The sequence below is a fragment of the Monomorium pharaonis genome, chromosome 4, assembly GCF_013373865.1.
Source record: "Monomorium pharaonis isolate MP-MQ-018 chromosome 4, ASM1337386v2, whole genome shotgun sequence".
Lineage (NCBI taxonomy): Eukaryota > Metazoa > Arthropoda > Insecta > Hymenoptera > Formicidae > Monomorium > Monomorium pharaonis.
Genome location: NC_050470.1, coordinates 5,979,065 through 5,991,800, shown reverse-complemented (window position 1 = coordinate 5,991,800; position 12,736 = coordinate 5,979,065). Strand labels below are relative to the sequence as shown.

The window sequence follows — 12,736 nt, the reverse complement described above, 5'->3', positions numbered from 1 at the left end:
CGCGGAACAACTCTGGATTCGGTGCAGCGTGCGCAAACGGAGATAGATTATTAGTTCAGCCTCTCTAAATATTGACTGCGCCACGAGGAACGTACACCATCCCTCCGACATTTCATACGATAATTCCGGCCACGCGCGTAATGGCACTACAGATATATCATAACTTATCGTAGGACGCGTTCAAAACAACCGATAACTCAATAAAGGCACCACATTCATCGCGCCTTCTCATAGTTCGAGTCATCGATCCGAATGACCGAACAGAATGAGCACTTGTTCCAGCGTGAGTTTTCATTCGTCCGTTTAACTCGTCGGGAATCACGATCGCGGTTTTTTTTCCTTCTATTTTAATTACTATCTGACATACTCTTGTGAACTTCCTCGATGTACACGTGGGATGACGGAAGTGAGAGCGCTCAACTCGCCACATACAACAATTTGTGTAATAAGGACGATCGTGCAATTCACGTCTCTTGATGGAATAAACTACACTGTTAAATTGTGTTGAATTATATGCAATTTTCAAGTTATTTTCAATCATTTTTATAACGGTCGCCGTTGCTTCCAGTTAATGTGTTATTAATTTGAGTAAAACAATGGAGTTAAAAAATTCAAGAGAAATCATACATTATATTTGACTCAAACTTAATTTATTATTTACTAAGTGCCATATGTTCATAGAGACGTTGCTTACTTTAAAATTAAGCAACGTTTTTATTAAGTAAAAAAGATATGCCAAGTACACGAATACGTGCATTCAAAAATGAATATGAGATTAACACAATCAGTTAAGTATATTTAAAAAAAAAGACTTAAAGAAATCTAACAAAGCTTTCATTTTTTCTGCATTTCCAAGACTATATTATTGATATTGATAAGTTTATGTACAAGAATGCAATTAATGTGATTCGGGCACACCAAGTTTTGATAAAAATTAGCGTAACAATATATAATATAATGAGGAAGACGTGTTAAATGCAAACGCGAAGTACTAATTAAGTTCTATCCAAAATCCGACTCTAATGAATAATGCATCTATGTTATTCGTATGTACATGTATATTTGTGTCAAAATACATCATACTCATGTTTCGGGCGACGTGTTCGTTCCGATTGATCGCGATATTAATTCGCGACACGTACAAATCGAGCACATTGTGTTACAAATGTAATCCACGGATAATGGCAAACGTGAACATGAATATATAAAAAGAATTGCTTTAGATTACTATATAAAAAAAGAAAAAAGTGCGATAAATCTTTTTTACAATATTATTCGAAAGAAATATATGCGGAATATTGTAAGAAAAAATTTTGTACATTTAAAATTTCAAAATTAATTTTTATAAATTTTTATTTAATAATATGTATAAAAAGATTATATAAAATAACCATTATATAAATAAATATTAAATATGTATATATATATTACATAAATATTAAATATAAAAATATGTATCTATAATATTAAATAACAACTAATAAGTGACAGTATGATTAAGCTTTGAACGGTTCTCATAAAAAAAGTATGATCTCGACATTTTTTGATTAGAATTTTCACTTTTATTTTAAAATGATTTCGCAAGAATTTGTCATTAACAGTCATTAACAGTTAACGTGCAGTCTAAGATAAATAAACTGTCTTTAATCTGTTATATAGTTTTTATACGGTTAGAAGAGATCTCTTAGATTCGAACATCGATTCTTTGAGAATAGGATTTTTCTGTTAACTTATTCTATTAAGCCAAACCGTTTCAATAGAGAACGATATTAGAATGCGTGGTCCGATCTTCTTTTTAAAGGCGAGTAGTGTTCCCTTTCAGCTGGCGACAGGTGTGTTACGTAACTGTTGAAAGTTAACGTACGTTTCGAGAACCGATGACCACGCGAGTGGGAGATGCGAGTCGCCATTGTTGGTGTAAACGCACTCAAAGAAATCTCAAATGATCGGGCACGCACGGGCAAACAGGTGCATGACTCATACGATGTCTTCTTCCCGTTATTTTTAGCTTGTGCCTCTCGTACACTTACGGAGAAAAGTTTACATCATTAACAATTGTTTTATTTAACACGTTGTCTGCCCGACGAATTTTTGTCTTATCATGCAGGACAGAATTATTCATATATCATAAAATAATAATAAAATTTCTGTAATATGATTAGAAATTAAATTGTACCTTATTATATATGTTAAATATTTTTGCATATATCTAATTATTTTATTATTAAAAAATTTATATTATTATTAAATGTGTTTGTTTTTTACAAGTAAAAAATTTAATAATATCAAATAACACCTATTTAATTTGAGAAACATTTCGATTATCACTTCATAATATATAAACAATAAAGATATGAATAAGAAATAAGATGTTATTTAGTTATCTCTCTGAAAAGATGTATTATGTAAATAATGTTTCTAAAGATCTAAATTCTTGTCAGTTTGAATTTTTGAAACAATTATTCTAATTAAAAGTTTACAAATATTAAAAAATATCTTTTTAAATATACAAATATTACATTTACTTTAAAACTATTTGCCCTAAAATAACAGCTTTTATGGTTGATTGTTCGCGAATTATGATAATGTCCACATCTATTCTTGGATATTAGAGACTGGAAATTAATGATCCATAAAGGAGCACTTCTTAAATGACGAATGTTATCTTGTTTTAGGTAAAACGTTTTGTCAGTCTTGTAAGAAGAAATGCAGTGGAGAGGTACTGCGGGTACAGGACAAATATTTTCACATAGGATGCTTTAAGTGTGCCCAGTGCAACGCCAGTTTGGCACAGGGTGGTTTCTTCGCACGTGAGGGATCTTACTACTGCACCAAGGTGAGTCATTATTTTACTCGACATTTCAGACATTTTTTGAAATGTAATAAAATATAAAAAAAAGTTTTTTGTCAGAATTGCAGCGGAAAATTCAATGAGTTTGTTATTCTTTTTGTCAGGATTATCGGGAGCGCTGGGGTACGCGATGTGCTGGTTGCGGAGAGTACGTGGAGGGTGATGTGGTGACAGCTGGCGAGAAGCACGCTTTTCATCCAAATTGTTTCCATTGCCAAAGATGCCGGCAACCATTGCTGGGACAGGGAACAAAAGTGTCCCTCGTTCAAGGTATACATGATGAAACAATTTACTTTTATATATTGAGGGGTAAATTGAGGCAGTATCCGATCTGTATCTTTGTTTAACGCATGTATTGTTTTTTGGCATAACACGGCGTTTCTTACACGAAATGAGAACACTGAACTGAATGACGCGTAGAAGATTCAAATAGTCAACAGTTTCTGCTAATTGTGAATTACGATGTGTACCGAGTTATTACGTAACCGATGTGTCTCTCTTTAGTGCAGCTTTTACAATTAGCGTGACAGTCAATCTGTTAAAGCAAATTGCCACTCGGTTGTATCGTTACTCTACCGTTATGAGGCCGCGCGTCTACTACGTACGTCCTTGTAACAATTACGCGGCCAAAGGTAAAAATCCGACATGACGCATCCGACATGCATCACTTTATCGTGCACTATAACGGTGCATGTCACCCATTCTCAAGAAATTAAGGCCGATTAAACGTTACGAATAAATTATGCTGGATTTCACATTGAGTCCTTCATCAAAATATCGTTAAGAAAACGAAAGTGAATTCCATTTATCATTATTTAATTTGGAAAATGTTATTTAATTGAAAGAGAAAATATTAAACTAAACTCTACTTTTATTAACTCGAATATTTAAAATATAGATGATTCAGAAAAATGTTTTGTTTTTTCAAATCATTACATTCATTATTGTATATACCACTACATATTTTAATTATTGATATGAAGCAGTAACTTATCGAATATTTTGTAATGCAGTCAATCAACAATCCAGTCAATAATAGAACGATCTGGAATTACTTTCTCTCAAGCGAAAGGATTGTAGTTATAAATGAAATTGGATGACAAATTTCGTTATAGAAGAGACAATTGTTATTCAGCGCAAAGGTTAATGATGATAGGGATCCGTTGTCTGATCTCATTGATCTTTACTAACTATATATTGTTCGTAGGTCAGGCGTTATGTCACCGATGCGTTGGTATCCCGGTTCGTGAAGCTTCCACGCCGCTCGGCAATAGCGCCAGTACCAAAGGTGGCGGACACACTGACCCTGGTGCTTGCGCCGGTTGTGGAAACCAATTGAGGGAAGGTCAGGCATTGGTCGCGCTCGATCGTCAATGGCACGTCTGGTGCTTCAAGTGTCACAGCTGCGATACCGTTCTCCACGGAGAATACATGGGAAAGTAAGTCTCGCGTTGATCTATGCAAATTTACATTTTAATTGATTATCTATAAATTATTACATTACTTAACTTTTTACGAGTCATAGGATTAAAACAGTTTAAGAATTAAGTTTCTAGTGGGATAAATATGTCTCCAGAAAAAAGATAACAAATGTACTTTAATGACAATCTTTATTTTACTTTTTAATAAATGTACTTTTAGAATTTTTTTATTTGTTTTAAAACTCAAATCAGTGTAAAAATTGATAAAAAGAATATGATTAAAATGTGTGAAATGTTGAATTTTTCTTTTTGACAGAGATGGCGTGCCTTACTGCGAGAAGGATTACCAGAAGCAGTTTGGAGTAAAGTGCGCCTATTGTCAACGTTATATTAGCGGTAAGGTCTTGCAGGCCGGCGATAATCATCATTTCCATCCGACCTGCGCTCGTTGTACGAAATGTGGCGATCCATTTGGCGACGGGGAGGAAATGTACCTTCAGGGTGCCGCCATATGGCACCCACGCTGCGGTCCAGGACCTACCGGACCTAATGGTATCGTGAATGGACATGGGGATGCTCACACTCCGCAACATCGAGAATCGGAGCGAATTTCCAGCAGTGCTTCGGAGATGCAGGTAAGTCTGGTTGTGCAGTGCGATCGGTGATTTGCTGTCTAGACATGTTTAGTCTGTACATTTGTGCATATTATAACTGATTTAAACTACTGCTAAAGCTTTTTTTCTTAATTTAACTACATAAACTTTGACGAAGTCGTTGGATCTTAATATGTTTAATTGTTTAGATCTTATACGATTATTAATTATCAAATTAACATATGTAAAAAGCATTAATTTTTTTGCCTATTTTATTTTATGTTATACTTTTGTTATACTTGACTCGCTTATCGCGAGTAAAAAATTGCTGTATACACAGCGTTTGTATTTTGTATAATTTATAACAATTATTGTGATTCACGTAATATTAACGTAGCGTAATAATAAAAGCAAGCCTTCCATTTTACAACTAATGCAAAGCATAACTTACACGTTATTTAACAGATTATTTGATATGCAGTATTGCCTACAACATTCAGCCATTTCTAGGCAGGTATATTCATTATAATGATAGAAATTATACGAATTGTAATTGAATAGTATGTTCTTTGGTATATACGACGGAAAAACATTATATCGTCGAAGCGACACTCACATATCTCAAACGGTGAATGGAAATAGCATCGCATTCCGGAGCGTTCTAAAATCGTAATACATCGTGAGTGTCTAATTTTGATTCCTTTTTGATTCAGAAAATATAGAACAAACTATATTTTTTAAATACATCTTTTCTTAATTATTTACTTAACATCTTTTGTTATAAAAAACTTTATTGAAGAATCACAGTAAACTGATTATATATCAATTTTCAAATGAGAGAGTCGAGAGTTCGACATCGTATGATTCAATAGTTAGCATAATGTTATGTCTATATATGTTGTTGATAATCATAGTATTTGTTTTATATAAGAAAATAAAGAAATGCATGCTGTTTATGTTTAGCACTCGCATCCGAGTTACTCAGTTGCTTAGTTGCATTATATATTAAATGGTATGCATAATTGAATTTACCATCTATTTTATAAGGAAAGCGAAGTGTTTTGCGTATGTTAAATATTTTTCTGAAAGTTTATTTTATGATTTCTTTCTTATTATAATACGATGAGACTCTATATTAAAAAAGATTACTTTATATTTTTAGTCTAGCAAACTCTTCTACGAAACACTTTGTCATTTGATATTTATTCTTGTATGTCATGTGTTAGTATTCTGTATAGTGGAAATATAGAGCAGAACACACTTTGAATCTAAGAGAAAATTATGTTGTTAGCTTTGTGTATAGCTTGATTTTGCCTCCAAGATCAGTTGGCTTATCACTTTATCACTTTCTTGTCTCACGCACGCCTCGATGTATAGGAAACAAGCGAAACATCAAACATTATATTATCATATTTGATTTTGATTAAGTTTTTATTATCGCTTTTCTTAATCATTGTTTACTTTTTTCGCACGGTCATTATGTATAGTTTTCATTGCGGTCACGCACGCCAAGTCTGAACGGATCGTTGTGCAGCCCTTACAGCAGCCTCAGTCGCAAGGTATGCCATATGTCACTTAGCACAGCACTCTCTCTCGACAAGTATTTCTGGTATCACTTTTGGTATCACTTACCTCTTCTCAGCGACGCGTGCTTTCGCTCTGTCAAATACTTACGATTCTATTTCAATTTTATCGATCTGTTAGATAAAAAATAAAATTATTGAAACATTATTCGAGTTATATTTATTAGTGAGTAAAAGATATTTTAGTGTTTATTAACAAAACAAAATGATTTTTAAAATTTCAAAAATCTGTATTATTGATCATTTTAATGCGTTTAATCACTTTAATCTATTGTTAAGATGATAAGTGTAGTGTACGTAAGCGAAGAAAAAAATTTTATTTATTATAAAAAATTTTATTTATGTAAAATATTATTAAAAAAAAAGTTTTTTGACAGAGTTGCTCGCTTTGTATTTTTTTCTTTTATACAAAAGTGCGTCAACAATTCGAGTATAAACATAAGAAGAAGGAATTTTAATTCCTTATTTGCAAAAAAAGAGAAAGAAAAAGAAAAAAACAATTACAAAATCAAATTATCTTAGGAAATATTTCTCTATTTCTCCCGCACTTTGTATAATTGAATAACAAATCAAATATATAAATATATGCTATACCGCAACATGATAAAACATATTGATTGCCTTAGTATTATCCCGCGCGAACTGGAAGTCCCGGCCTGATCCTGCGAGAATACGGACGACCGGTGGAAGATGTATCTAGGATTTATACTTACTCGTACTTGACTGAAACGCCCAGTCAAGGATATCTGAGACGTCCGATTCAGCCGTACGATAAACCTCCCACTAGCCCGCATTTCCATAGACCTAGCTGTAAGTTTTCTGTGTGTGTGTGTGTGTGTGTGTGTGTGTGTATTCAATTTAATTAAATATTAATAAGAATTATGTAATTAGACATTAATAAAGTTATATAATCAACTGTAAATACTATAATACTATAATTATGTAGTCAAGTATAATCATTGCTTTAAATATTTTGAGCATTAGAAGCAGAAATTTCGATTTTTTTAGTTTTTAAATTAAATTTATGAAACATTAAAATTTTAAATGAAACATTTAAAACATTTTTTGCTTTAATTCTATATCGTTCTATATTTAATGATCAATGTAGAACTGTTCTCCAGAGTTAATTTATTAATCCCTCTATGAGAACGCATTTGTTTCTTTGCACAGCATCTCGTTCGATAAGAAGTAGCGGTGGACGCAGCAGTAGATCAGGAATGAGAGCTTTGGTTGACGCGTTGAGCGACACCAGACCGAAATCGCCGGCAAGTCAAGTGGACAACGATGAACCGATAGAATTAGCGCATTATCCAGATGCTATGAAACCACCCCCGGGAGCCCAACCGCCAATCGAGAGAGATGATTTCCCCGCTCCGCCGTATCCTTACACTGATCCTGAAAGACGTAGGCGATGGTCTGACACTTACAAGGTAAGTGTCAGATATTTTATTGCTTTTAATTTTTGAAATTATATAACATTACTTTTCCCTTTAATCTTTTAATAATGCTAATTGCCAGTGATATTATATTGTTAATTAACGTGCCTCGCAATGCCTACTTCTAATTCAGGGAGTACCTACATCTGATGACGAGGATGATGTGGATAATAAAACATATATCAAAGAGGCGGAGCAGAAATTAAAAAAAGAGCAAGATGAATTAAGCAAGATCGACACGGGGATAGCTAAGGTATTCCTGCAAGATCGTGAAAAAGATCGAGAGAATTTGAGACACAGAGCTGCGAATGTTGATCCTAGAAATGCCTCGAGGACACCATCTGCTGCCAGAGAACCAACGTATCGATTGCGCTACGAGAGTCCTGTCGGTGCATGTAAGTTTATTTTATACTTTTAGTGTATTTTTGATGTATATAAAGATAATAACTTGACGAATTAATTCAATATCTTGAAGAGAAGGATACATCGTCTTTATATAAAAGATAATCTAAAAAATGTTTTATACAGCGCCTTCACGAAATATTGATCATGCACGACCTTGGGAGGATGACGATGGTTTCAGCTACAGATCCAGCGGGCCTAGTTACAACGGTAAGTTTTCGCCCGCCACGCAACGCTCGTAATTGTGTCATTAACATAAGTAACGATCATCTCATACATGTCCACACGTTCGCACATGACACTAACATACCACTCTCTACTGTTTAAAGTAACATTGATTAGATAATACTGTAAGTCTCGATAGTGGGGTTTCCCAGGGCGGGAGGTCGAAAATGGTCCCATTTTATCACTAAAAAAAGTTTGCTTTGCGGAGCACGACCGACTCTGCCAATGCAAACTATAAACTAAATGATGTGGGAGGGTTTCACGCTAATTAACAAATGATGATAACAGTATGTAATGCTCGAGAGCAGGACTTTATTTTAAGTGGTGTGTAGCACCAAAAAACCATACATACTGGACGCCCAATTAATATAACAGGTGATGTATTTTACCTATGCATGTTATCGTCCCTTACCTCGATGTGCTTGCCTTATCATTTTTTTTTCATCGAACTACGAACGGCGTATCAACCGATACTTCGAAATATCGAGCAATTAAATATATATCGCTATTGCAAATTTTAGCTCTGGAAATCGTTTCTCGAGGTAATTAATTTCTGTTTTATATCTTGCATGGTACTTGGGACCACGAAATTTATCATACACGACACATTATTGTTCCAATGCACATTACTGTCATTTTTGCGACACATTGTATCTTTAGAATTTAAACTGAACTTTAAGTTGATTAAAAAAAAATATCAATTTATCATTATTTTTTATTTTTTTGCTGTGTGCTTCAGACGTGAATCGCTATCGTAACCATTCTATATAAATTTAAGCAAAGTTTAACATTTACTCGAAATTATTACAAGATATATAAATGTTTATTATATATCTTTTATTTATATTTGCAATATTTTTTTACATTAGAAGAACTATATTTTATTATTTTTAATATTCTGCTTTTTGTCTTGTTAAGAATAATAAATTCAATATCTACTAGCTAAGCTCTGATTTGATTTTGATAATTAGCATTTGAATTATTAATGAATAAGTTTAATATTAAAATGCTTTTTTAAGATGAGTTTATAGGCATTTTTAAAAATCTTATTTACAATATTGGAAGATAATTCGGTAATATAATTATTTTATTTTATTACGCATGATAATTATTTCTTTTCTGCATTGCACATCTTGCTTTCTGACAGATATTCAAAACTTTGCTTCACGGTATCTTCCAATGTTGGGTTCAATTTACCAGTTAATTTTTAGAACGCTAATATGAAACGTTTTTTAATTAATCCAATTTTATGTAGTATTAAAATATGGTACAATTAAGAAACAAAACACGATGTTACAGATACCAATCAAAGATTGCTATTATTGTTATAAAGAATGTATGTCGCTGATTAATTACATTATGTTTAACAAAAGTAGTCTTTTTGAATGTTCTTTTGAATTATTTTTGTGAAAATTACGAAGAAATTTATTTTTAATAAATAATTCCATTAATAATTCTAAATTAGCGTTCTAAATTTAATGAAATCTACGGCAATCTACATTAGTCACACGATGCTACTACCTGTCGTCTACTATTGTCTCTATTTGTGTTTTTGTGTTTGTGTTGTGTTTGCGTGGGCGGCAGTTGGGAGGTCATCGGCGCGCTCCCCGGCTCCCAGAAACTATCCACCCCTTGGTACTCAGCGCGCCTGCACTCTTCCAAACGCCACTAGGCACTATCATTCGGTGAGTCCGAAAACTTTCCAATTCGCCCGCCGTTGGTCCCAAGTCAAACCAAGTCCACTTCTAAGTTTTATCCATTTATTTTTAAGCTTCCCAACTTATTAGTTCATTTTTTTTACTTATTAGTTCATTTTTTTATTTTGAAAAAATTTAGTATTATAATACCACTTGATTATTTTTATGCAATTAAGGATTGTAAATTGCACGTGTAAATTAAGCATGTAAAATGTATATTTTTCCATGAAGAAATAAAAATTCATATTTTTTTATTTATAAATACTTTTATCTTATATTGAGTTTTTTTATAACATAAGAGTAGTTTATCTGCATCATTTATTGTAAAATATACGATAACATAATATATAAATGTTTTGTTTTTGAAGAACCAAATTTATATTTCTGCGTTTTCAGTAAGAAAGGAAAGCTTTTGACTTGTCATCACGGCGGGTGCGCTTACGAGAAGAGAATCTATCACTTACACGCAGGTGCTGGCTTTTTATGTATCTGTTTTTTTAATCGCGAATTGCCTCGCACACTCTACTTGAGAGTGAACGCTTTGTGCACTCGAAACTGTCGGATATCTTTAAGCGCCATTTACCGATGGGGTGCGATAATATGATTAAAATTGTTATTATCACAGATATCCTTTGTTACACGCGATGAAATTAAAAATAATTCTGTATAATATGTTTAGCGACGCTATTGATGCGTCTTTTTTAATTTGTTCTCTCAAATATTTACTAAAGATATACTTTATTTGTTATTTTTGTTTGTTAGTTTTGTAAGAGATATTTGTGTATATAAAATATAAGAATAGATAAATTAAGCAATCTATAGTAGAATTATGTCGCATGTATATCAACGGATATCTGTTCTTTTTCGTTGATTTGGATTTATGAAGAACATTGTAAAACGCAAAGCACCAAGTACATCATTGTTGAGGCGCAAAGATAGGGGAAAATCCCTTGACAGTTGGTTGATCTTGGGTTGGGACACACGAGGGAGTGACATGGCTTCGGATAGTGTTAAACGGTTAAACGGGTATAAAGAATCTGGCAAGCGAACGTTGGGCATTCGTATGGGAGATTGAGTGAATTGAAATCCACCGCTGAAACTAATCAGTAATATCTGTCAATTGACTGATTTGCAAACCAGTTGTGAGCTCCCTTCGGCACATCCCGAAGCCGGGATACGGTCTGGCACCGCGAAGTCACACCTTCTCGTCGACCGGCGGTTCCGTGTCTGCTCTCCCTGTAAGTCTTGCACCGCAAGTCACAGTCTGCGATGCGACGTGCACCGCGCTGATAGTGCAATAATACGTATATAGAAGAGAGTATACATAGAGTCAACTCCGTGGCGGTCGAGCGGAACACGCCTCTCTAAGATAACGCTTTTCTGTCGTCTAGGGCGACTATTCGTTCAGCGGGATGGGCGACAAGACGCACAGCACTGATTTCTCGTCTGGCAAATCGGACAGTGAGTAAAACGACAAGGGCCGACCGACGCCGGTCCCCACTGCACGTTGGCCCATTCACCAATTTACGCTTCCCAAGCTTGACGCGCTCGCAAATTAAATAGATGCAACGTGAATCAAACCAGAATTTCTAATTGTTTCGAACTAAGATTACATTAACAGCGCTGATTTAAGGCGTTTTAGTACGCAAAACATAATTTTCTGCCAAAAAGAATTTTGTAGTTTTGATATGAACTCAGTTTTCTGTTAATAGAAATTTCACTGTGTTGTTTTTTCAATTTCTTGTTTTTTAACTTGAAATTAATATTTTGATAGTTTGTTAAAAATTGTAATTAATTATAATTTAATTTACAAAGATTTATATAATTATCAATTATTTGGCTTAGAAATTATAGTTTTTATAACGAGGTTTCTATAAGCATTTATGTTTTGGAAAGGATGCATGACTTCCAGAATTTCAAACTTACGCATATTATCTCATCACGCATAATTTATGGTGGAATTGCTGGCGATTTTTACGAGCGCGTCGTGCTGCTACTTTATCGTTTTTTTATACATTACTTCGTTTTGTCTTGTTCTTGCATGCTTTACTAACCACCCCATACGAGCTATCGCACTGTGAAACATTGTACGTCGTACGTTGGCCTGTTGTACATCGTCATATAACATTGTTTATTTAAAAAAACTATCATAGTAACACTTATTTGATCATGAACTACGAGATGTATAATCATAGATTATTAATGGTGTGCTTAAACATTAATTTTTTTCAGATAAATAATTGCGCTAAATTAATAAGAAAGCGATAAAATAAATTATATTGATTCTGGAAATATCAAAGAAAGTGTCAGAAGTGGAGATGCTGATATTTATTAATATGTTTTGCATTTGATTAGAAATTAGAATTACAATATTATATTCAAACTCCTCGAATAAAAAGAAATGTACATAACGTAATTATTAAAATCGTTGTTGACACATTCTTACAGATCTTAACCAATTCTTTTATAAATTTGAAACTGCAGTAGATTTGTTGAATTATGAAACAATCGTGTCTTCAACATTATTC

General features: G+C 33.4%; 1 protein-coding gene across 14 annotated transcripts in view; it reads left to right on the top strand.

Annotated features, from left to right (window-relative positions):
* LOC105829589 (actin-binding LIM protein 2) overlaps positions 1-12,736 on the top strand; it is a 29,900-nt gene that overhangs the window by 11,883 nt on the left and 5,281 nt on the right. For 5 of the 14 annotated variants that reach the window (XM_012668613.3, XM_012668581.3, XM_012668596.3 and 2 more), the window contains exons 2-12: positions 2,676-2,836; positions 2,956-3,121; positions 4,059-4,290; positions 4,589-4,907; positions 6,353-6,424; positions 7,075-7,258; positions 7,619-7,878; positions 8,018-8,279; positions 8,413-8,496; positions 10,096-10,196; positions 11,600-11,669. In XM_012668613.3, coding sequence (XP_012524067.1) covers positions 2,676-2,836; positions 2,956-3,121; positions 4,059-4,290; positions 4,589-4,907; positions 6,353-6,424; positions 7,075-7,258; positions 7,619-7,878; positions 8,018-8,279; positions 8,413-8,496; positions 10,096-10,196; positions 11,600-11,669 — 1,911 coding nt within the window. The other 9 variants (XM_012668589.3, XM_028189112.2, XM_012668639.3 and 6 more) reach the window with 5 other exon arrangements.